Consider the following 24,886-nt stretch of genomic DNA (forward strand, 5'->3'; position numbering starts at 1 on the left):
GCATATTTTAGTGGAATTTGAATTTCAGAAATCAGTGATTACATGGGAGAATACAGACTTCTGTTGCTCCCTTGAAATCAGTCCTACATCAAATGAACTACTAATGAAACTAGAGAGACGTGAACAATATTTACTCTTTAATAAGTGTTGACAGTGATGCTGCAACAATGAATTATGTAAATAAAATATTTTCTTAAAAGTCTGAGAGTGAATACTGAGTTTACAGTCCTCTATAAACCTCATGTTTAATTACGATAGGCAATTTAAATAATTCATTTTATGTTGATGCAATTTTAGTGAGGTAGAGGAAAGAATTTACTGTATAACTGATATCTGTACACACTGGAGATAGTTCATAGAATCAGGCTAGGGCAGGGAGTAGGTTCAGACTACTATCTATCAAATGGGAATCAGACATCAAACTCATATTCAGTAGCCCCAAACAGTTCTCAGATTGTCTGAGTTCAAGTGTTACGGTAGCCTTGTATTCATGTATCAATACTGTGATATCCCTATAGTACAGTCAGGCTATGGGGCAGTGTATTAGTAGCGCTCCTCTAACATGAGCTCGAACTATTCAGGCTGGAAAGACACCCATAGGCCTATTTAACCAGGATCAAAACATACACTGTGTCAAAATACAAGCCACTGTATCATAAAACAGGAACATTTAACTGAGCCATGTTTTTTCATCCAATGGAGTTCAGTCAGGCAATGAAAACTGTCTACTTCTAAAGCAGAAATGTGATTTAAGACAAAGCATCTGGGTCTAAGCTCTACAATAGCAAAACTTTTGATCTGCAATAGTAATAATTCTTTCTCAGACTTTCAGATTATTTACTGACTGCAGAGTCAAAATGTGATTGAAAGAGAAAAATCTCTGCATCACACTGAAACAATATTTTGCCCTGGAGCATTTTGAAACAATGTAAGTTAGTCTGTAAAGGACTTTCCACATATTTGAAACAAAAGTTGATATACATGTATTTTAAGAGTTATCTCCCAAAGCTTAAGTAGTGAATCTATTATTTTAGTTTTTCAGTACCTTTTAAATTATTGAATTTTCAATTATTCTTGTTAATTTTTTTTTTCCTTCAGTATTTTCTCCCCTTTTTGGGGTTCTCTATTTCATAGTAACTAGATCAGGTTAAACAACTAACAGAAAAGTCCTTACTAAATTTGTACCAATTTCCTAGGAGTGCCTGAAAATATAAGGATAGGCAAAGTACAAAAAAATCTCATGTGTTATTTAGAGAACTTGTGATTGTCTGCTTCAGTCCTCTCCCATCAACCTTCCACAAACTCCTTTATAAATACACAGTTTTTCTAATTCACTGGGACACATGGCTATCAACAGACTGATGTCATAAATAATTGTTTATGCTTACTGAGCAGATGACTTACAGTGTTATGCATTTGAAGAAAAATAAAGTTTTTATCATAAAGCAGAGCAAACCTTCTCATTCAATGAGCTCTTTAAGGACAACCTTTTACGCTTTTATTAGAAGTAAATTAAAGTTGTAATTACCATTTGTACTTAGTGATTTTCATTAGATTTTTTTTCCTTCTTTATGATTAATCCTATGCTAAGTAGAGTAAGATTCTAAGAATAAGTTCATCATCTAAAATGAAGTTCTAAGTAGTCAGAGTAATGAGTACTTTAAAATACAGTGACTAAACTTTGGAAACCAGCAACTCCCACCTCCACCACAAACTCTATCTTCCTGAATTTTATACAGCACTATGAAGTAGGTTTACTGTATGCCTCCACAGTGAAAATACAGAATTAATGTGTCTTGGGATAATGACAAAGAATCCTATTTTCTGTTATCAATTACAATTATATAATTTGTTCTATTAAGCAGTGAAGAAAATAATAGAAGGAATACTGTTCATTTCAGAATGAGTTAAACAAGTGCTTAGCTTAAAAGTTTTAGAGAACAATGAATGGAAGCTTCTTATCAGGATTCACATATTACACTACAGCCTAAGTATGTTTTGGTCTTAAGGCCATGAAACTAACATTTGAATCTTCTGCAGTGTGTTGTTGAAAATTCAGACATCAGATTGATCTAGCAATCTATACATCTACTGTTCTAATGTGATAATAACATCACTTCTCACAGAATATATATAATACACGTTAAAATTGCTTTGCATTGTTGTAGATAATCTTACTATGTGCATACAGTAGAGTTCCCTTTTGTAAAATGGAATAATACAAAAGATGGTAACAGATATTCAAAAGGATATTTATAGGGAAAAACACACCAATATGGATGGCTACTCACCTTCAGTCTGGCTGGAAAATGCTTAGGCTGCCTATCCAGTCTCCATAAAGGAGCAGTCTCAAAAAGATTGCTGCCTTAATGGTGGTCAGCTCTTAAATGAAGTCTAGGGGAGGTGGAGTCAAGCTCCACCCTTCCAAGAGCACAGCTGAATTACCCTCACCTGTGCTCCCACAGCTGACCAGACACTTGCCTCAGCTGATTAATCAGAGGTTCAGGCTGTGATTACCAGTTTCCCATACACCCTTATATATGGTTTATGTTCAGCTCTCTGTTTTGGGTCTTAGATCTCTGACATTTGGTTTTCATCTTATAAATGTCAATCTCTTCTTTTCAGACAACTGTCTAGGTCATCCTAGACAGACTTATTAACAGTGTCTGCAGAGGAAATTAATTCCATTGCAGGAAAAAAATAAAAGAAAATTTAAAAAAATCCCAACAACTGCCCATTCTTCTATTATTAAGATGGCCTCTTTACCAAAAGATCCTGAGAGCACAAGCTACTGACACATCTCTGCCTAACCCATAGAGAAGATTAAAATGCACCAAAGAGAAAATAACTTCAATCAAAATACTTTTAAAGTTCAATAAACTGGTAGTGTTATCCAGAAAATATCATTTTGTCATATTAAGTATTTCAAGAAATAAGGCTATTAAACTGAGATTCAGCTGAAGGATAACAAAACTCCAACTCTGCACTACTTAAATTTAATAACATGCTCAGCCAAATGCAAAATTCCATTTCCTACTAGATCAAAATTTAATTGTTCCACTTCATTATTTGATATTAACAGTGTTCTATTAAAAGTCTTATTTATTATTGTGTTTCTTGGCCTACTACTCAAAAACTGCAATGTAGCACCCTCCCTCTGCGTAAAGTTCAGAGAAAAGAGAATGTAATGCTGTTTAGTGGATGTAAAGATAATTTCCATCGACTTATTAGTCTGAAAATTTCTGAAATGTAAAATCCAGAGAGCACCTCACTAAAATAAACATTGCCAAATTACTTCAAATGGATTGGTTACACATGGAAATGTTTTCAGAACTAGACACAGAGATAGAAAGAACAAAACACTTATTTCTATTCACATCCTGCATTATTAGTGGGATATCTGTTAGAACAACAAAATATCCAATACACCATAGTAAGGCAACTTAAATATTGAAATAACTACCCACATTGAAATATTTAAGTTATATTTGTGATTGCATTGACTTACCCTGGTAGAAGAATTCAACAAGGAACCATTCAGATTGCCAGTGTTGCACTTGAAATTCAAATGCTGGTCAGAATGGGGATCTGCTTCCCAGCTTCCCAAATCATGCACAACTGACTTGCCAACATTTGCAGGTATTTTTTGGAAGGCAGTGCAAGTCATTCCCATGAAATTAGATGGTTTGATCATAAAGGCCTCCAGAGCAATATTATGAGATACCTGTCAAAACATATTGAGAAGCAGAGATATTGCTAACTCATTAGGCTTAATTACATATAATTATATGTGTATTGTGTATTTATTGTAAATAGTTTATAAAGATTGTGTTTGTACATGCTTCTGTACAGAATGCATAGAGGTAAGAAAAAAAAATGGAACTTAGAACATAGAACTCTACAACAGTACAGACGTTGCTTTAATTTATTTCTCATACTGTACCAGTTTTGCAATTGTGCCATCATCAGTTTCAACAGATTTAATTTTGATTTAAAGCAATACAGATATGAGGCCAATTAGTAACAGCAGTAGTACGAATTATTTTTAAAATGGACAAGGATGTGTTCTGTGCCTCAGAAATGAAATGGAAAGATGCTTAGCTATTTGTTGGATGGATTGAATGATTTCTGATTGTCTTTCACAGATCACATTCCGTTATCATGTTTGCATGGTACTATTAGCCATATTACCAGAATCAAGCTATGTGTCTCAGTTAAAACTTCTGTGTGGTAATGCATTTCTAAAACCCTGGCAAGAGCCATTTAATTATTTAGAACTTCAAGTTTCCTGCTGTAGAATGGAATAGAACTAGTTTCCTCATTCATATTTGTGAGATGATGATAGGAAAATGATAGCTGGAGGATATTGTAGTGACAGTCAAAGTGATTTCACAAGTAAGCCCTATTTTCTAAATTTTGAATACAAAATTCTTTTTAATATTAATCTTTTCATTTTCAAAATAATCCTATGGCAATGTTTAAACAGTGTGAACACACTGTTCTCAGCATATAGGAACAGAGGGTGAAATAGAAGTTGAAGCTGTTCCTTATTAGGACTCTCGAATTATGAAATGGATATAGATGAATGCAGAGCAAAATTATCCATGGAAACAAGCATCTGTAAAAAAGGTATATGTTACAAAAAGCCATGAGCTAATCTTTTTGAGTTACAGATATAAAAAATGATAATGTGGAGTCCATTTTCTAAACCCCACATAAAGGCATCACTAAGCAAAATGGCCAAAAAGGGTCCTTGAAGGGGTGAGCAGAGAACAGTACTAAGTGGAGCAGACTAAAAATAAAAACAACAACACCAAATATATTGCAATTAGCCTTAAATATTCTGTCTTTTATCAGTGGGGGGAGTGAAATGAAAACTCCAGGAGCTGGTCCAACATAATAACTTTATCTAGAAATTGGACAAATAGATTGGAGAGATACGGTGGATGGCTATTTGATTGATAAGGAATTGGTTGGATGGTCATAGCCAGAGACTTGGGGGCAGAGAAAATCTGTGGATACCCCATCCCTGGAGGTGTTGAATAGGGCCCCAACCCACAATCTGGTGGGTGGTACCCAGCCCACAGCAGAGAGTAGAACTGGGTGGGATTTAAGGTCTCTTCTAAGCGAAGTCATTCTATGATTCTAGGGTTTAAAGTCTGCTGCACACCAACAAGTTTATCATCCACAGGAAGTCTTCCTTCTCAAACTGCAGATCTGACGTAAGTAAACACAGAAATATGAGCAGAAACAAAAGCACCTCAAAACAATACTGAAGGGAAATTAATTTGGGATAAACCTTTCTGGCTGTGCACAGGGCCTCTGAAGGGGTTTCCATATCCCGGGGTGTATCTACAGTATGTTTTGCAAAGGAGATTTAAGAAGATCTAAATGATGATTTCCATCATGGCATTTTTCTAACCTCCAGGAAATGGAAAACCAGTTTTGTCTTCCAACAATAACATAGGAATAACAGCAGAAGTCACGGCTTCAATTGATAGGGAATGTAGTTGTGTATTTGTTGTTAAGCTAACAGAATTCATCAAGGCCCATTTGTTTTCAGAAAGTGTTTTATAAACTAGTGGCTAATTAAGCTTTGGGGGTTTTCGGTGCTGTTGTTTGGGGGATCGGGGAGGGGGGAAGGGGGGGAAAAGGAAAAGAAAAAAGGAAAGGAGATGAAAGCAGAGGCAATTTCTGTGTATAATTTTCTGGCTAGCCTCCAGAAAGAACAGACGTGTTTGGTATTGTATGAGATGACAAAAAGAAAAACTCCACAGCTTTGTTTATTTACAAATTGCACTCAACCATAAACTAATTCTCCTACAGAACACTGCAAGAAGCAAAAAATACAAAGCATGGTAAAAAGGCTAGAGACTCTGACCTACACGTCAGTACAGAACATTAATGTCAACTTCCTTCTGAAGCAGTGACAAGAAAAAAAGGACTTTTGGCAATTGACATTTAAAAGACACCTGAAGTATAAAGTTTAAATAACCCCCCTAGCTGTAAAATTACAAAATACTTCCAAAAAAGCAAATTATTGTCTCTATATCTTAATAAAATTAAATGATTCTAGCAAATTTGATCATTTTATGTACAAGAGAGTTTTAAAAAAAAAATCCAATAAGTTCTGTCAGTTTATTCTTCAAGTGGATCAGACTGTACTTTACTAAAATTATACAGCAAAGGGACTAAGGTTACTATGCTGTTCAGCTCAGCATGTAATTCAACTCAGTCCAGAATTCCTTTTTTCCATTTTTTTTTTTTAAATACATTATCGCCTTAATTAAAACTAACGCTGATTTCACTTATGTGCAGTATCTTCAACTAAATAAAAATAAAGTAGAGGAGCTGACAAAATAAAAAAAGGTTGCTTGAAATCAAGAAACGTAACTGAAAGAATAATAAGGTTTTGAAATATTTATCTGAAATTCTATGATTTTCAAGACTTTTTGACTTCTACACATTTCTACCACTTAGATGTTGAAAGTGACAAAGACAGTTTCTCAATACACAAATGACAACTCCTCAGTATACAAATGACAAATTCATGTGGATAGAGGACAAGAACTACGAACAGTTATTTAATACTGCTACAGCTTGCTTCTAAATAACACTAACTGCAAATTAATAACCTTTATGACATCTTTTTAGAATATTTTCCAAATGCTTTAGAAAGTGTTGTCTAGACACTTCCATGAAAGGTATATTAAGATCTTTAGGTAATAAGGGAGTGTGCTGTTTTTCCATTATTATAGATTTCTCCCTCAACATATCCTTTTCAAAATAAATTCAAATAGTACAGGAACTGAGTGCTAGGAAAACTAGAAATATGGTGTTGTGAACAGTCTAATGTAAGAATAAATATATAAAAGCAAAACCATGCAAAACAATTCTTAATCTCATCAGAGATACTCATGAAAATGTTTCACTGTTCCCAACAGAACCCAGGAAAAAAACTCTACGGAATCCAAGTAAATCTATAGAAATAGGCTAAGCTGAGTATCTGATTTATACAATCTTGTCCTTCTCTACATAGGATTTAGAAGTAAAAAACACAAAGAAAACATCTTAAAAATAATTTTTGTCAAAAGTGCTATTTGATTTTATGAAATACCTTTGAAATAACTTGGATGTTGCTGGTCAGTATTTGACTTGCAATGTGTTCCACACATCGGACAATTCTGGTGCAGGCTTTGTCTTCTTTTTGAGCCATCCACAACACATGGTCATCAACAGTCATTATGTTGCTAGCAATTTCAATGAGAGCATCCCCTATCTGAAAATTAAAAAACAGACAAATGAGTATTTTCTGCAAAATACAACAATAGGAAGGTAAGTATGCAAGAGCACAACTATGAACGGGGACTGTATTTCTCCTAGTAACCAGCATTCAAAGATACTTTTCATTTTGTTAAGAAAATTACATGTACTGAAACATAAATAAAATAAGAAAATAGAAATGCCACTACCTTCAAATAATAATAATAAAAAAAGGCATTAGTTCACAATTTTTAAGCATATCTTCAAGACACACCATGAAAATGGGGATCTCTCATTGGGCAATTAATGGAATTCCAGAATTATTAACCTCTTTCTTAAACTATTAAAAATTGGCCATGGCCCTCTAAAAAACTGTTTCATAGTTTGTAAAAGAACCTTGCAGGGGAGAAGGGTAATTATTTGGAATAAATTTCTGTTACAGACTTAGAAGTGCAAATTTAGATATAACTGAAGTGTTAATACAAATGTGCAATATGTCACTGGCTATATAGAAAGTATGGGCTTATAGTGGTGTTGTGTTTTAATTTACTCTTGTGACTAATTCCATGTGATAAATCCCAGCCTTTGTCAGATGGCATTTTGGAGTTTTTAATAAGTGTGACTATGTGTTTCAAAATCTTATTAGCTTACTTAATTTAGAAAGAATAACCTTCACTGAGAGTATTTTTGGTGATGCTTTCAAGTAGAAGTTAAAATATTTACTTCCTAAAATTTTAAAACTTATTTTTGTGTAAGATTTCAAAACCATGTTTACCATTTTTTCTGAAGGTTTGTGATTTCCTAAGAAACAAAGACATGCCAAAGGTATAAGAGGGTATCACCTGAATACAGAAAAAAACCATCAAGAGAGAAAAACAACTTAAATGAAGCATAAGAAGCTAAGATGTCAAACTAATAGGAACAGAAAAAATGATGCAAAAACACAGTTAATTCATTGCAATGTAAAAAGAAATTCAGTAATGGAGAAAGATGCTTAAGGAATGACAAGCTATAAAGTTTTTTTTCTGGATTTCCAATAAAAAATACAGTTCGCATGCATTGCAAAATGAGAGAAATAATCAGACATTACATGCAACCATTCTTTTTTGAGAATGTAATTACTATGTAATTCTAGATGGATGTGAGAATGTGGCAAATACTTACTGATACAATGAATAATAATAAAACACATTTAAAGATTGAAGTGATTTATAAGAAAAGATTAAACTATAAGGCAAGCAGTAATTAAATGAAGGCAGAACAATATATAATTATAAATAAATATTATATATTTATATATATATTTGCTATAAATATTTTAAAAGGTGAGAAATAAGATGATGTATTAAGATGTAATCATTTATACTATAATTAAGTATATCATCGAAGAATAAAGTTATGACATTAAAAATAAAAAGTTTTGGGCTAATATGCGTACATTTTCCTGGTATCTGTCCTTAAAGCAATTGATGCTTTGAGAGATGAATCCCAAGATGAGACAAAGTACCACTAACTTATAAAAATGTACAAAGGCTGCTCCAAAAGTAGTGACTTCTATTTTATTATGTTGGTACATAACATCAGTAGCAGATGTTGGTGCTATAGTATTACATGTTGAACCTTTCTGCTATTACTCCATTACATTTTCTTGCTGTGCGATGGATGGCAGCAGAGGGGCAGTCTGACAAAATGGTGTCTGATATAGAAGTGTGTATGAAGCCAAGGTATGTCGCTGAATTTATGGATAAATTCAAATATTTCTTTCTGGTTTTTGTATTTTTTTTTCCCCTCCAGAAAGGATATTGAATGAAGAGGCTTTCACAGTTGTATCTTTGAAACACGATTCTTAGGGAGCCCTTAGTAGGGGCTAGTAGGTCTAGCATATGATAATGAAATTGAAGTTGAAAGCTTTCAGACACCGTTAGTTATGGTGAAAATAAAAATGAAAAAGAAAATTAAGGATGTGTCTTATTGAAAAGCAATTTTTATTCCTTAGTACAAACGCTTTTGTCGGTCAGATGAGACGGCTCAGCTGCCTGACATAAAGAAAGACATAGCAGCATATGAGGAATGTTTCTTGCTAAATACCAGGAAAGCAGTTTTAGAAGCTTCAGTGTGTGCCTGCATACATTAAGAACAGGGCCATATGTGAAGACTTCACTTCTACGTGATACTTTCAGCATACAGAAGATATCTTACATCTTCAACTTCATCCACGAAGACAATTAACTTTTCCATTATATAAGCCAAATATATTACATCCATTTTATCCGCAAAGTGGGAAGCACCTCTTGTGTAGGCTGTCAGTTGGCGGGAAAATTCAAGTACAGTCGTCAAATTGATGTGCATCTGAAAATACATGAGAATTCCTTGGTGTGATCAATCTGCTGGAATATTTCTCTTCTAAAAACTAGAGATTCCATCCATTTGTATAATGCTTTCTATTATTTCACTTTAGTCATATGCTTCGTTAGTACCATAAACATAAATGTCAGTAGAATATTTTATCTCAAGTCTCAGATTTAATTGTTGTCATCTCCAGACACCATCACACATCAACAAATACTGAAAATTTTTGCATGTCTAATTTTTCTAGACTGGAACAAACAGGCCTCAATATATTTTATCAGCAGAGATAACCCTGCTAACATTATTAATAGCCATCTAGACTCCAGACACCCAGAGAAAGAAAAATATTAAAAGCAGTAGATAGCTGTGCACCGCATGTTCCTACTGCACCTATCAATTGACAAAACCACTGCAAGAAAAATAAAATTAAATAAAATTTAAAAAGCCAACATTTTATTCAAAGCCCAACTATTCCATACTTGTAGCTAAACAAACATTTTCTTGCAAACTATCTCATAAAATCATTACTACAGAAAGGAAGCCATGGATTTCAGCATTACCTGACTGAAAGCATGAAGAACTTGAGTTATTTCTTGTGAATAAGGACATTCAGAATAGTTTTCTTCATCCCAGCGTCCAGTTCGATTGCATTTACGCCATGCCTTAGACTCTTCTACACCATTGTGAAAGGCAATGGAGTTAAATGAATACTGAAGACAAGGATGGTAAGCAGTTATTCCAGCCAAAGTTTTGGGCCATCTGTGAACAGCGGGGCAGCAAAAAATTAACACACAATACTTTTTATTTAAAGGCAACTGAAAATATAGCAACAGGATGCATGGTATGTGAGGGGAAAAACAAAACAAAACAAAAAACCAACAAAACAACACAAAAAAAAACAAGGCTGTTTTAAATTTTACCTCATTGCGTTTTATAAGGGATTAAACTGTTTCCATGAAAATCTTGAAATTATACATGCTTGAGTATGTCTAGTCACACATTAATTCTACATTAATTCTAGGAAAGTGCTTGGTGTTACAGAAAAAGAAATGAATGGAATTTTCCCTACTTTCACCTATGAAGTTTGCATAGGGCAGAGCAGAAATTCATCAAGAAGAAAACAGTAACTGTTGCAAAATGTAAAGGCTTAAAACATAGATGACAATCTATACTTTTCATTTTGACCTACTACAACAAATGTTCCTGAATGTATCAGAAGTCAATAGACACGCTCTGAGCAGAGGTTATGTCTTGTGGAGGAAGGAGACCGATCTGAAAAATTAAGTATTTTGTATATGAGATTTAGCTACTATGATGGCAAAATTGCTTTTAAAAAGAAACAGTAAGTCAAAAGGAGCCAGAATTGTTCTATTTATCTTGAAGGCCTACTATGGAATACTAATCTTTAACATATCTGCTGCATTCTCTTTAACCACACAACTGCAATCTATTCCTTTGGGTACAAATCCATGGTGTTTTTCAGGCTAGTGTGGTGATAGCAAGATCAGGTGATGGGAAAAAAAAAACAGACAAAACAAGAAGTGTAAAATCAAGTCAACATGTCTGGAAAGGATGTGGTTTTAACTCTAATTGCACTGATGTAATGACTGAAACCCAACCAATCTTAAAAAATATAAAATTCTGCCTGCCACTGACACACACCTTGATAATCAACCTTTGCTCATACATATCCTGGTACTTAAAAGGCACAGATCCATTTTGACATTGTCACATAATATAGTGACAGGTTTGAGGCTAGGTTTGTATGTTTTCTTAGTCTCAAAATGGAAAGGTAAGAAGTATTTTTATGTGCCACAGCTAACTGCCACTGAAGAAATTCATGTGATGTATAATCACTTAAAACAAAATGAAACATGAAAGGATCATCACATCATAGTATTACTAAATGCTCCTTTTGCCTCTGAACTATTATTTTAGTGAAATATCAGCATTAATACAACTGGGCCACAGAGTAGCACCCTACCTCAAAAGTAAAACTGAAGAGACTATTCTGAAACTAAAGCACGCTGAGTCTTACCACAGGTAGCAGAATCTGGTCTTTACAATTAGAAATTATAACATTACATAACATAACTTTGCATTTCAGAATTATAGTGAGGTATTGAACAAAATATCAGCAAAATATGGTGACCACAGAATAAAATTCTGATTACTTAAAGCCAGTTCAATGTAACTCACAGTGCCTATTTCTGACAGCAGTTGTGCAATTATAAATACCACCTAGGCTGGCGAACTAAAAGAACTACGCTTCCAAAACTGCTGATGATTATTTCATTTTTCTCCAACAAAAGAACTGTTCTTACCAGCTTTGCTTTTGTGCTACAACTCTTTTTACTTATGTACTTGCTATGTCATGAAAACTTCAAAGACTTTTCTAAGAAAGATCACTGATTAGATATCTACCTGTCTGAGGATAAACTTTTGGAATAGTTTCAGTTTGAGGCTGATTCTATAATTCTAAATGCCAAAGGGATCAGTAGACTCAGCATCCCTTAAATATACATCTCAAAAATAAATGTGTATAGAATTCTGGAAAGGTGATCAATAGGGAAAGGGCACTTCTATTCTTTGGATTTATATAAAATGACAACAATGCCCCTGGTGTTAGTCTGAGCAGCCTGTAGAATTTATATATTTATTAAGCAAAGAATGTAACTGTACAGAAAGAACATGTACTTCATAAAGATGTCATCAAAAATATTCAGCATATATTAACTGATGGAATGTATGTATTTTTACAAAAGACCTAATTTAAAGTATTAAAATTGAAGAGAAGTATTCAAGTCAGAAGTACATGTGGAAATTTCTAGTGTTTAAGAGAAGCTTCCTCTCTCAGCTACTTTTCCTTTAATTAACTATTCAAGTTGAATTATAATTCACATGGTAACAAATTACCTTCCTGATTTCTCAATGGGAATGCCATCATACATCAGTGTTATTGTCAAGTAAGTAATGATACTTTGTTTAAGAGCTTTATGCATATCACTGAAGCATTTTAGAACCAATTGAAAACAATGATAAATTTTACAGTTTTGTTTTGTTTTCTATTTGGAAATGGTTAAAAACAAAAAACAAACCCCACTAACATATGGTGATAAAACTAAGATGAAACAAAAACTGCATTTAGTAAACAATACTGTGCAACGTGATTACATTCAGACAGCAGGATAGATGTGCTTTCTAATCATGTTATATAATGGTAGAACTGTGTGTGTCCTTAGGCTCACCTCTAATGATCTGTTTTACCAAGTAGTACTTATTATTTTGATTGTTTTTAGCAGTTTTTTTTTCTTTTATAATAATAGTTCTTTTTATTATTTATTACTTCCCATATGAACAGAAGTAGCAGAACTGGAATAGATTAAGAAAGATTTGAATATTTAAATTTCTAATGTGTTAACATAGTATTATTATATTCTATAATTCAAAAAAGTCCAAGAAAAATTATTAACCCTCATCCATTTAGCTGTGAAGATCATACACCTGAAATTTTCCATAAACTTGCACTGACAAGTTAGAAGAATTCTCAGACTCTTATAAACCACAGCCGCTCTTCAAATAGTATCTGCCACTTCACATAATAATCATACAGTGCTCTCCCTTCCTACTCTATTACATGACAATGACAAGAAAAATAAGTGACATCTTTGTACCTGACTCTGAAGCATCATGTAAACATGGATATTACCCATATCTATAGCACCATACTTAAAACCAGGAATTCATACCTGAAATCTCCCTTGTTGTTAATAACTCTCTCTGCAGGGCAGTAGGGTGCAGCCATTTCCAGTACCACAATTTCTACATGTTTAGTGCTATTTCCATAGGAATTGTTGACTAGACACTCCCAATCTCCAGATGCATTAATATCAATGCTAGACAGGATAAGTTCACTATAAAAAGAAAAGATTAATTATTGAATACACTTAAGTATATAGAGATTGAGTTATTTATTTCCTGACATTAACTTCTCTTCAGACATTTTCAATGAAAACATAAATGTGGTTTTGCTCAGTTATTTAAAAGACAGACAATATGTGATTCATATTAAAATTTTAGCAGCACCAAATGATTTATCATTTTAGTCATGAGAGGCTGTAACACAAAAGTCATTGCAAAGGAACAGTTATGCATCAGTCCTCACTCTCCTTTCCCCAAATATTGTTTTTGTTTCATAACCAAGTACTTAAAAGTCAGAAATACATTTCAAGTTGACAACACAACCAACCCACAGAGAATGCTTCCCTTCAGCTGTCATTGGAGCTCCTCTGGCGTTTCAAAACCAGAATCTGTTTTCCTGTGGCAGCTTGGGACAAGATTTCTAGAATAGGCATTGACTTTGGAAGCCATATATATCTTTCCTGATGAATGCAATATGAGATGAGACAGATGCTGATTTTTTTTTTTTATTTTTTTATTTTTTTTAGCACTGTACTAAGCGTGAACTTCTTTCACACTGTTCTCTCCAAAACATATGAGATGCAGTTATTAATATCAATAAATGAAGGCTGAATAAGCACTGCATAATTAAAATGATAGACAAGTTAAATATAGAGACACTTCACAGCTTCTCTTACAATACGAACACTGTACAGTACAGCACCATGCCAGTGTTTAGCTGCCCAAGCTAAATATTCCATGTATAGTCAGAAGAAATAATTTCAGTAACATTTAAAATTGCCTAGAGCTGTTTTTGTTAGGATTTTCTGTATATTTTAGATGAAATTAGAAGATCTCCTTCTTTCAATGGATGAAGGCCCAGATGAAGTCAATAAAAGTTTAGTTTTTCAAATAACTTCAGCAGAGATAGGTTTTATCCAATTATTGTAACTCTAGACAAAAATAATGCTAATTAGTACATTTAATAAAGTAATACACTAGCTCTTAAATCTGTCATTGGCCTAGAAATAAGTTTTACTACAGTTATAAAGAATGTACAGCTTTTAAAAGTATCTGGGAGAGGAAAAAGGTAGTAATTATCTGAAATGCTTACTTTACTTTACACAAATTACTGAATTTTGAATATGCCATATGGTTCAGACAATCAGAAATTATGTGGGAAGAAATGGAGTAGAGTCAGAAGGGGGAGAGAGACATTATAAAAACAGAAGAACAGAATTTGAAAGTTATTAAAGTGATTTCAAAACTACATATTAAAAAAATCTCAGAAATTTCTTCTGGGGCCTTTGGTACTTTCACAAAGAGGCTGACATTTGGACATATATGCAGAGAAAAATTATATGTTTTTAAAATTTTTGGTCTTTTAAATGTCATCCTTTTTTGGTTTAAAACTTTTTATATTACATATGCACACCTCAATTTTGCTACAAAAAAGGCTCAAATCTTCTTGTATATAAATTACTGCAGATATGTAAGTAAATAAATCACAATCAAGGTAGGAAGTGATTAGACAGCTGCTTATGTAATTTTCCCTTTGAAAGATGCATATAATGAAGGATGATTTTCTCAAGTACTTGCTACAGGACTGTTATCTTGCTCTCCAGAAAACAAACAACCTGTGGTAAATAGCTTTTGATTTAAATTAAATTGCTTCAGACATCTACCATAATTCTCTGGAAGTTCTGCCACATTATCATTAAACAGTAACTTTAAAAAATCTCACACTGTTTTACTATGAGTCTGAGCTCCATGTAGCTTGGATCTTTCAATTTAATTATTACAATGAATTCTAGTATGGTTTGTTTGTTTGTTTGTTTTTTGGTTTTTTTTGTTTGGTTTTTTGGTTTTTTTTTGCAGAGGATGTAGGGAAAAAAAAACACCAAAAAAACCCCCAACACATTACTTTCCATTCTCAAACAGAGTAACTGATATTTTTCACATCAACATAAGCAATTGATCTTCTAAGTGTCAGTTGAGAAAGCCCAATAGCAGCAGACTCCTAGCTACCTCTTGACTCATCTTTCCACAGTTAGATCAAAAGAGTTTAGGTGAAATCAAGTGGTTGATAAATATATTCAAATTAAGTGTTCTGCTTCATGTCCCAAGAATCTTGCATCATCTTTACAGACTGCAGAGAAAAAATATGTTCCTAGAGTTTACAAAAACAATTATACATACTTGTTTCCTTTATCAATGAAAAAAGAGGCAGCATAAAAATTCACCTGTGGCATCAAGACCCAGAGATTTCTTAGTGTATAAAATGTATGTACTCATCTCTTGATATACTTCCTCATAAAATATCTGTAATCGTTCTTCATACTACAAATATGATAGAACTAGAAACCAAGTTGATTTTAGGTAGATAACAGAGATAGAAAACTAAATGAATACTATAACGTTATCAGTTTTATATCTAATAAATGTGAATATAAATCAATTTGAAGAAAAGCATTTTCTTCATATTTAAATTTATTTAAATTTTTGAAAGGTGTTGTAATGCAAATTTATCTCTCACTATAACATATCTCCTGAGAGTTAATTAGATTATATTTCCTGGTTTCACAGAGAAATATTTACAGACATCATTTTTTGCTCTGCTAGAAATGGTATAGTTGAACTCTGGTTCAAAATCCCTAAAACAACAAGTAAATCCTTGAATTCACACTTAATCTTCTGTGGCTCTTACTTCAGAAGTTGTATCTAAATAAGCCAAAAAACATTTATGCAATATAGGAGAAAATGTATAATGACCAGAACATGCAATTATCTTCTGAATTGCCATATGGCCACTGTAAGTGATGCATTCATTGATATTCCTCTAGGAATAGTTTGGATAGCAAGCCCAATGGTGAAACTGTTCATTTACTTACCATCTGGACATGACAAATGATAAATTGATCTTACTCCCACAGAGAATTTAGAAGACTTCATTTAAAAAAAAAAAAAAAAAAAAAAAAAAAAGTGCTTTAATTCTCAGAAACAGCATTCAACTTCATATCTTTAACATATTCTCCACCTGTAATTTTGGCAACTTCATAGTCTTGGCAGACCAAAAGGGAAGAGTCAGCCTATGCAGTATTTTAAATCTCTTCATAAAATTTTTGGTAAGTTGATTGCATATTGTAAGTCTTAGAATTATTGCATTAACAACCCCAGAAGTTTCACATTTTCTTACTCCCAGAAGAAAGTCATTTCTGATCTTTCTTAGTGGTGGCAAAAAGTCTTGACAAGAGGCAATGTCACTTGAGAACTTTTTCACTCCTTTCACTTTAGAACATTTCAGGACTCAGTTTAAACAGCATCATAGGAGCACAACAAAATTAAGAAAGAAGAGTACCCTTAGAGGCAGTTTACTTTTCTTGATTTTTCTGTCTTACTTATGCCGATAAATGTCAGTAGAGAAATGAAATGGGATAATTTTGATTTTGTTTTTACTCTGCAGCTTTACTAAGGATGAAGTAAGCATCAGAAAGAATTCCTATTCTATCTACATTAGCAAACATACTTATGGGTGCTCCTCACAGTGTGACAGTTGAGATACTTTTGTAGAAATTTATGACCTACCAAGAAATAAAGTCAGATACACACAAGATGGAATCAAGACAAATGGAAGAAGACTATTGCTACTTGATGAGAACAGAAGGATGACTAGCAAGCTTGTCTCAAGTTTTGTTTGGAAGTTATTGTGGCTTTCTCAGTAAGCCAAAGAAAGGAAGACAAGATAAGATCAATATTTTTACTTTAAGGAGGGAAATTTTGTTTATGTTAGGATCCCTTTCCCAAATTCGATGACTGATGTATTGAGAAATAAATTCACATGTAGAGCTGATGCAACTGCATTAAAAAAATTGTAATATTCATTAGAATCCTGTGGCATTGGTCATTACAAAGAGAGGATCTTTAATACAGACAGCAGCCATACACATGCAATCAAGTAAATTATGACAAAGGATTTCTATTTGAGGCATAGCAGTGCATTGCTACAGCTATGCATAACTAATTAGACAATCAGAAGTAGGACTCATTATGCAAAGTTACTCAACCATGTCCTGAAGTAATATCTTTGTGACATTTACTGTACATCCCAGCACTTATTTGCATGTTGGGAAACAGCATTTTAGACTTACTTTCCACAGGAAAGGTTTCAAAGTCTGAGAATTTTCTTTAAGGCTGAGTAAGAATCAACAGCTCCTCTTGGTGAAAAATAAAAATCAATTACTAAAACACAGATCGCAACATTTATATAAGAAGGAATGCTTTTGCACAGTTCAAGCAGAAGGCCTGCATAACCTGCATCCTACCCTACTATCTTCAATTATTAATACTAACATAGAATTTTAAAAATCTGTTGGTCGCCAGAGAACAGTGTTGCTTGGAACACAGCCTTTCACAGGGGATACAAGGTTAAAACATGGAAATTGAAGAGAGAATGTATAAATCTAGGCACTTTAACCGAACTTAAATTGCTAGTCTGATCTCCTGACAAAATTACTTATTTACTCATGAAAGAAACAGCTTTAGAAGCCTGATGGCCTTTAATATAACTTTGTGTCCATGCAACAGTACAATGAAAAGAGATAAAAAGATTAAAGCTGGTATTTAAGTATCTTTAGGAGTAATCCATTTGTCATATGCACAGGAAATTAATGATGTTCTCTTTCTTCTGATTGAATACAGAAGTAACGCAAAGCAAAACTTTTTAATACCATCAGTATCTACCCAAAAAACTCAGCATGCTATGATTAGTTTACCATAACTTATCCCACAGCTAATTTGTTTGCATTAGTATTTTAGCTGGATATCTCTTCAGAAAAACCAGTGGACAGAAGCTAATTGGAACGATAACATACTTACAGGGAAAAGTAAAAGAAGAAAAAAAGAAATATCAGAAATATCTACTTTTGAAATAGACATTTTACTAACACAATTGTAAACCATATCACTTTTTCCTTTGTTTTGCTAAAATTAAATGTAACTAAATTTCTTAAAACTGAGAGAAAAAGTAGTAGTAATACCAGATTGAAAATGGTAACATTTTCAGAATAAGAGTCACAAATCTGCTGTGTTCTAAATAGCTACCTGGATGCACTGAAAGGTGTGCAAAAAGGAGCATTTACATTCATACGTCTACAGCTCTGGAGTCAGTATGTGACACTCCAGCTAGCAAAGAAAGTAAAGTGGGAAAGAGAAAAAGGAGATTTCAACATCTGTAGGACTCTCAAAGCTTTCTCTTGCTGGAGAAACCTTCAGACAACAGGCACAATGCTGTGAAGCTACGTGACAAGTGTACTCCTTGTCCTGGGCTTACTTAAAGTACAACATGAATCAGTTACCTATCACTTCGTGAAAGGTTTGGAGCTGCTCAAGTGTGTTTACTGTTATTAATCTTGTTCTAACAGCACACCACTTGCCTACATGATACATGCAACGGCAGCCTTCTGGGGAAGTACTGCTACACCTGCCACATGCCTTTCATTTGCCCTTACATAGTCTGTTCACTGCAACGTGAGATCCAGAGAAGGATTTATTTCATTAGCATAACACTTGTGATCTGTACACTAGCAGAGGTTCTTAGACAAAAATAACACTACGACAATCAGTCCGATAGTCAGAATTGCATAAAAAGCTTTTTAAACAAAATATTTTGCAGATGATTCATAAGTGTTAACCTACTTATGACAAGTCTTGATTACCTGATTACATGCCACTGGGAGCAACCAACAGTAAAAAGAAAAAAAAAACAAGAAAAGAAAAAAAAAAACCCATGCAGAAAAAAAACAAAAAGTGCATTAATTCTGCAGTATGAATTCATTTGTTGAATGCATACCGCTTTTACAGAATTTTCCTGTGTTATAAGTATATATATATACTTAATGGGAGTAAGCCGTTACATACTGGGCCTATGATACTGCTTTCTTTGCTGAGCTGAAAGAAATTTGAGAACTGAAAAAGAAGGCAAGACACGGCAGATTCCTGCACAAGAACTTCAAGAGCTTTATCTACTCTTTCTCTAGCATACAGTGTACATCCAACAGCATGATTTTGTGATGGACATGAGATATTCAAACAATATACCACATATAATTAAAAAGAGGTTCTTTTAATCTATACAGAGTAAGAAGAAGAGGGACTGGCACTTATTTTCATAACATTCCAGAATGCTAAGGGGGTAACAAATACGCACAAAAACAAAACAACTTTGTGGAAGTCCATAAGGAATACGTCCCACAACATTCTCTACTTCAAATGGGTCAAAATACAAAACTAGAAATATACAAAATATAAAAAAAAAATAGTGCAATGAACAATAAAATGTGGTTCAATTATTTATTTTAATCTTTAAAATTGTTTGCTTCACCAGTACTGAGAGTGAGTGACTTGGAAGAAAGAGTGCACTAGACTCTAAACATAAGTCAGAATTGCTCTTACAGTCACAGTTGGGGCATGGGGTTATAAACTATTGCCTGGGCTGCAAGAAAGCATATAATTATATCATCAGTGTTGACAGGAGAAATAATTTAAAAAATAAAAATAAAAAAATTCCTTTTGGAGTGTTCACTCCAAACCTGCTGTAGGGTAGCATCTCCTCAGCAACACAGCTGAAGAAGTTTGGAGAAGTTTGAATAGTCTATTTTTATGGGTTCTTAACTTTCTACAAAGTTTAACATTTTCAGAAAGAGACAGTGTGAACTGTAGTGGCCCCAGAGCAGCATTATAGCTGTCAAAGATGTAATTGTTGTTAAACATGCAGCAAAAGTATCCACAAAATACGATTAAAGAGACATTTGGATAGTTACTACAGTCTATGGAGTGCTTAAGCTACTCTCAAAAATCAAAGTCATTCAATTCTGTGGAGTTCTCTGGTTTATAATGCTAAAATACTTTGTTTGTTTAATATTCTAAAAACTATCTTTCCACCTCTCCGGGCAGAGAGGAGAAACAGTAGAGGAAGATACGGGGTTGCTGGGAGCTTCTTCTGTGTGGTTACAGGATTGTTTTATTTGCCCCTTACTATCATCAAATTCATAATATTCCAGCCATAAGAAGACATCTTCATGCAAACACAAGTCACAACTTCAACTACACCCATTCACAGATGAGAGAAAATTAGTTCCATGTCACATTTACATTTTCATGTATGACTATGACATTTATACACAAGCATAATGTCAAAAAATTCAACATGAGCAAAATGAAATATTATTATCATTGGCAAGAAACAGTAAATGTGAGATAGCAGCAGAATTGAAAATACCTCCTCAAGATCTCCTATGAGGGAATACACTTTGCCAAGAAAAATGTCAGTCCAGAATACCGTTCATAACTTTAGTTTAATTATTGTAACAAAAACATTTAAGTTTACTCTGCTTTAACACAGGAGGAAAAAAAACACGCATTAGATATTTTATCCTTCTACTGTGCCAGTTAATAAAACAGAAGAGATTAGCATGATATTTGTGTTGTAAATCCATGTCCAGAAAAATCTGGAACTACCTAATAAAATAACCACTAAAAAATGTTTGAATAAGCAGCTTTTATGTCAAGACTACACTTCTGTGTAGTAGACTACACCTTCAGAAATCTTTAAATTGCTAAGCAGCACAAGCCAAAGCCTATCTTTTAGTGCAATCACAGAAAAGCCAGAGAGCAACATAAGCAACATTTGCTGTAAAGAGTATGCATAGGAAGGAAAAAAGAAACTGTAAGAGCTGATTTTAAATTACCTTTATTTTCACTCTAAATATTATACTTAACATACAACAAACTCAGGAAGGCACAGTCTTTCTGATGTTTCAGTGTCTCATTCAACTGCGAGTTAACCTAGGTCTGATGGCTTTAAGAAATGTCACAAAACAGTGAGCAATTGCATGTAATAATATAAACACTTAAAGTATGCACAGCCATGAAGATGAGATTAAAATTAAGAAATGCTCAGTAGAGTTTTTACAGTCATAACTTGAACCAAGTTTTCTCATTTTCAACTTGAAGAGGCAATGCATAATGTGTAATTTATATAAATAAAATAACTGAGTTCAAAATAGTATGCTTTCTGAAAGCTACTTTCCAAAAGCACAGTCTCCTATTCCTGCACTCAATTAATACTGATCAGTTCCTTGATCAAAGCAGAACCATAACCATGTTTTTCTAAGTACTAGTATCAGTACTGGATAAGGGCTATCCTGCCTAAGAAACGCAGCATTGATGCCATACAGTAGTGTGAAGTGAAACATGCAGCTCAAACAAATGAGCAATGAAAATACTTGTTTAAATGCTCTGAGTTTTATTCCAAAAATGTTTTGACACATTTTGACAGTGTGTATCACATAACTTGGTGGGAGTCAAATTTCCCAGTTTATAATAGCAAATACTATGATGTATCTAGAGAATATTCATTCTGAATTCTTGGCTCCAGTGTATACAGCAACACGATCATTGAGTTCATCTATTTAATACCACACTAAATGATGTAGGTAGCAGATCATTAATTCTTATTAAAACAATGCTAGGGTGGACAAGGATTTAAATTTTATAGTCTGACAAAGATTAACAAACATAAAATAATATTTGGTCAAGCAACTTCTAAATTTAACTTTTTTTAATCAATTATCAGATATCAATTTTGAAAAATCTTAAACATATATCAATTTTTTCTACAAATCTGTTATATAATGCAAAATAAAATTCAGTTGAGGTGATTAGCAGTATGTCTTTTACTTTTGATACTGTGGATACAAAAGGAACATACTTTATGTTACTTGGCATTTATATAACAGCTCATGCAGTTGACATGACCATAAAAATTGGTCTGAAAATATTTTCATTATCCACTACAGTCCTACATATCAAGATTAAAAAAAATAATAAAAGCAGTAGCTGTTAGAGTGGGTTAGATCCGTGTCTCTTGATCCACTCCAAAAGGGGTCAAATACCCAGTGAGCAGACAAAATTAAAATCAGTAAGACTGGAAGATCCCAGTGGAGAGGAATTAATTTGACTCCCTTCATAACTTTCATTTGATACTTCAGAAGCATTTCAGGTCAATAATATTAATAGAGAGTAATTGAGTGACAAGAAGCTAATGATGATCCAGAGCTAATCAGTATAACTACTTTCACTCCACCTTATATGCAGAATCTGACTTTTTGATCAATGATGGAAATTGGCAGATGACAAAAGGATGTCCATGACAGCTTTTAGTGAAAAGCCCAGGCTCTATGATGAAAACCAAAAATAAATATAAAAGCGTATATAACTTGATAAGCAAGATTTAAGAGGGAAAACCAAAGCAAAACTGGAACAACATGGCTATTGTCAAATAACATTATATTAGTTGTTACTCCTTTTTAAGGAAGCCAATCCTACTTCATTTTTCTTCTCATTTTTCACATCAGCAAAGTTTTCTGTGGATCTGTGCATTTCTGTCTCTCAAGGACACAAAGGCTCAAAGATAATAAAAGTCACTGAATTTGAGAAAAATTTTAATAAAATTCAAAAGTGAGATTAACTACATGAATATGGTGTCTGATATACTGGCACCTACAAAAAAATAATCCAAGTCTTTTAAATCATTAATTCTTCATAAGCTGACCACAATTCAATCATTAAATGGCTCAGAACGCTACTGAAGTTATTGTGATCCACTTTTTCAACATTTCTCACGGCATAAGAAATTCTGTTATTATCCATTTCAAACCAGCATTTGCTCAAATCTGAATACTTACACACAAGAAATTCAACTTGCAAACACATCTACTCACAGCCAAGAAAGATCTGTATGTGTGTGTGTTAAAATTCAAGCACACAATTGATTTACTTCAAACAAAACATCTTTTGATGTATGTTTTAATGTTTCTTGTTTCCAGCTTTACATCTGTTCACCCCATCAACCAGTCTGAATATTACAAGAGATGTTTATACATTACCGTGTAATTAAACAACAATCATGAATGATGCTGTCCTCCACAAATATGCCACTCTCTTCATCTGTTTCAATAAGTCGACCAGCATGGTACCAATGTACTTGGGTAGTTTTGTCAACGTAGGTTGCAGTACACTGAAAGGGTAAGCGGTCTCCATGAAAAACTACTTGTCTCTGTGAGGGGATCAGCTCGAAAAGAGGAAGCTCCAGAGGTCCAGCTGCAGAGAAAGCCAACAAATGTAAAGAGAAAAAAACTCTCAAAATTACTTTTTCCTCTTATGAAAAAAGTGGACTAATTGTACACAATTCTAGCTTTCTAGATTACTATTGTTCGAATACAAATATGAAATATATGCCCACATAGTATCCACTTAACTCTAATGACGATGTCAATCTTGGGAATCTGATCTTTTTTTTAATATGAAACCAATGATTACAGGATTACTAAATTGTCAACAGAAAGTGTGTTTCACAGAATAGTTCACAGAACAGTTGAGATTGGAAAGGATATCTTGAGATACTCCTGTCTCACCTTCTGCTCAAAGCAAAATCTTTACTGCAGAGCTATACAGACAAAAATCAGTCTTCTGCTTAAAGAAAAAGATACACCTATCAATTCAGGCACAATTAACATTTACAAGACACATCACTGTCAGAGGATGAAATTGCCACTGAAAATTCAGCCACTCCAGAGAGCCTAAACTATCTCACATGCCTGAGATTTGAATACTGATAAGGCTAATAACAGATGGCAAACTTTGTTCTCAATTTCAACCATCATTATTTCTTATTTCATTGTCCCTTCTTCCTTCTGCCTCTTCCGCAAGTCATCTTCATTCTCCAGATACTGACTCACGATTAAATATTTATCTAAATCTCTCTTTTACTATTTGAAAGTGCAGTACATCTCATCACCTTTTTTTCGTTAACTTTATCTCCCCTGTCTTTCCCATAGAAATACTTTCAGAATATTGCACATTCTTGTTCTAATCAGAGTCTTATGAAAAACAACTGCTGTCATCACGTAACCAAATCTGTAAGGTCAACTAAAAAAAAAACAAAAAACTCACTGTAAGTTTGGAAGGCATATGTATTTTTGGGACTACTGAAAGTCTGTTAATTTCAAAGCCTTAGGAGGAACTGAAGGCTACATCCCTTAATAATGATTCTCTACATGGCATTTCTTTCTTTTGTTTGCTTTTTATTACTAGGTTCTAAAATAATCTATTTCCGTAAAATATTTTCTATGATTTGTTCGATTAATATGATTTCTTTAAATTGACAGCAGATCATTGTAAAAGAGCATTCTAGGGAAGGTACTGAAACAGACAGTTCACATGTAAAGAAAGAATGGGAGGTCATGTTTTATACGATAATAAGGAATAAAGGAAAACCATATCTACTTTTTTTCTGATATAGACTCCCTAAGTAGGA

General features: G+C 33.5%; 1 protein-coding gene across 2 annotated transcripts in view; it reads right to left on the reverse strand.

Moving 5' to 3' along the window:
* ADGRA1 (adhesion G protein-coupled receptor A1) overlaps window positions 1-24,886 on the reverse strand; it is a 241,001-nt gene that overhangs the window by 101,306 nt on the left and 114,809 nt on the right. For both annotated transcript variants that reach the window (XM_015867228.2, XM_015867230.2), the window contains exons 7-12: window positions 23,457-23,670; window positions 13,362-13,526; window positions 10,173-10,371; window positions 9,463-9,612; window positions 7,118-7,279; window positions 3,509-3,724 (exon numbers count right to left, since the gene is read on the reverse strand). In XM_015867228.2, the coding sequence (XP_015722714.1) occupies window positions 3,509-3,724; window positions 7,118-7,279; window positions 9,463-9,612; window positions 10,173-10,371; window positions 13,362-13,526; window positions 23,457-23,670 (1,106 nt within the window). The remainder of the gene's footprint in view (window positions 1-3,508; window positions 3,725-7,117; window positions 7,280-9,462; window positions 9,613-10,172; window positions 10,372-13,361; window positions 13,527-23,456; window positions 23,671-24,886) is intronic.

This window comes from Coturnix japonica, chromosome 6 (genome assembly GCF_001577835.2).
Source record: "Coturnix japonica isolate 7356 chromosome 6, Coturnix japonica 2.1, whole genome shotgun sequence".
Classification (NCBI taxonomy): Eukaryota; Metazoa; Chordata; class Aves; order Galliformes; family Phasianidae; genus Coturnix; species Coturnix japonica.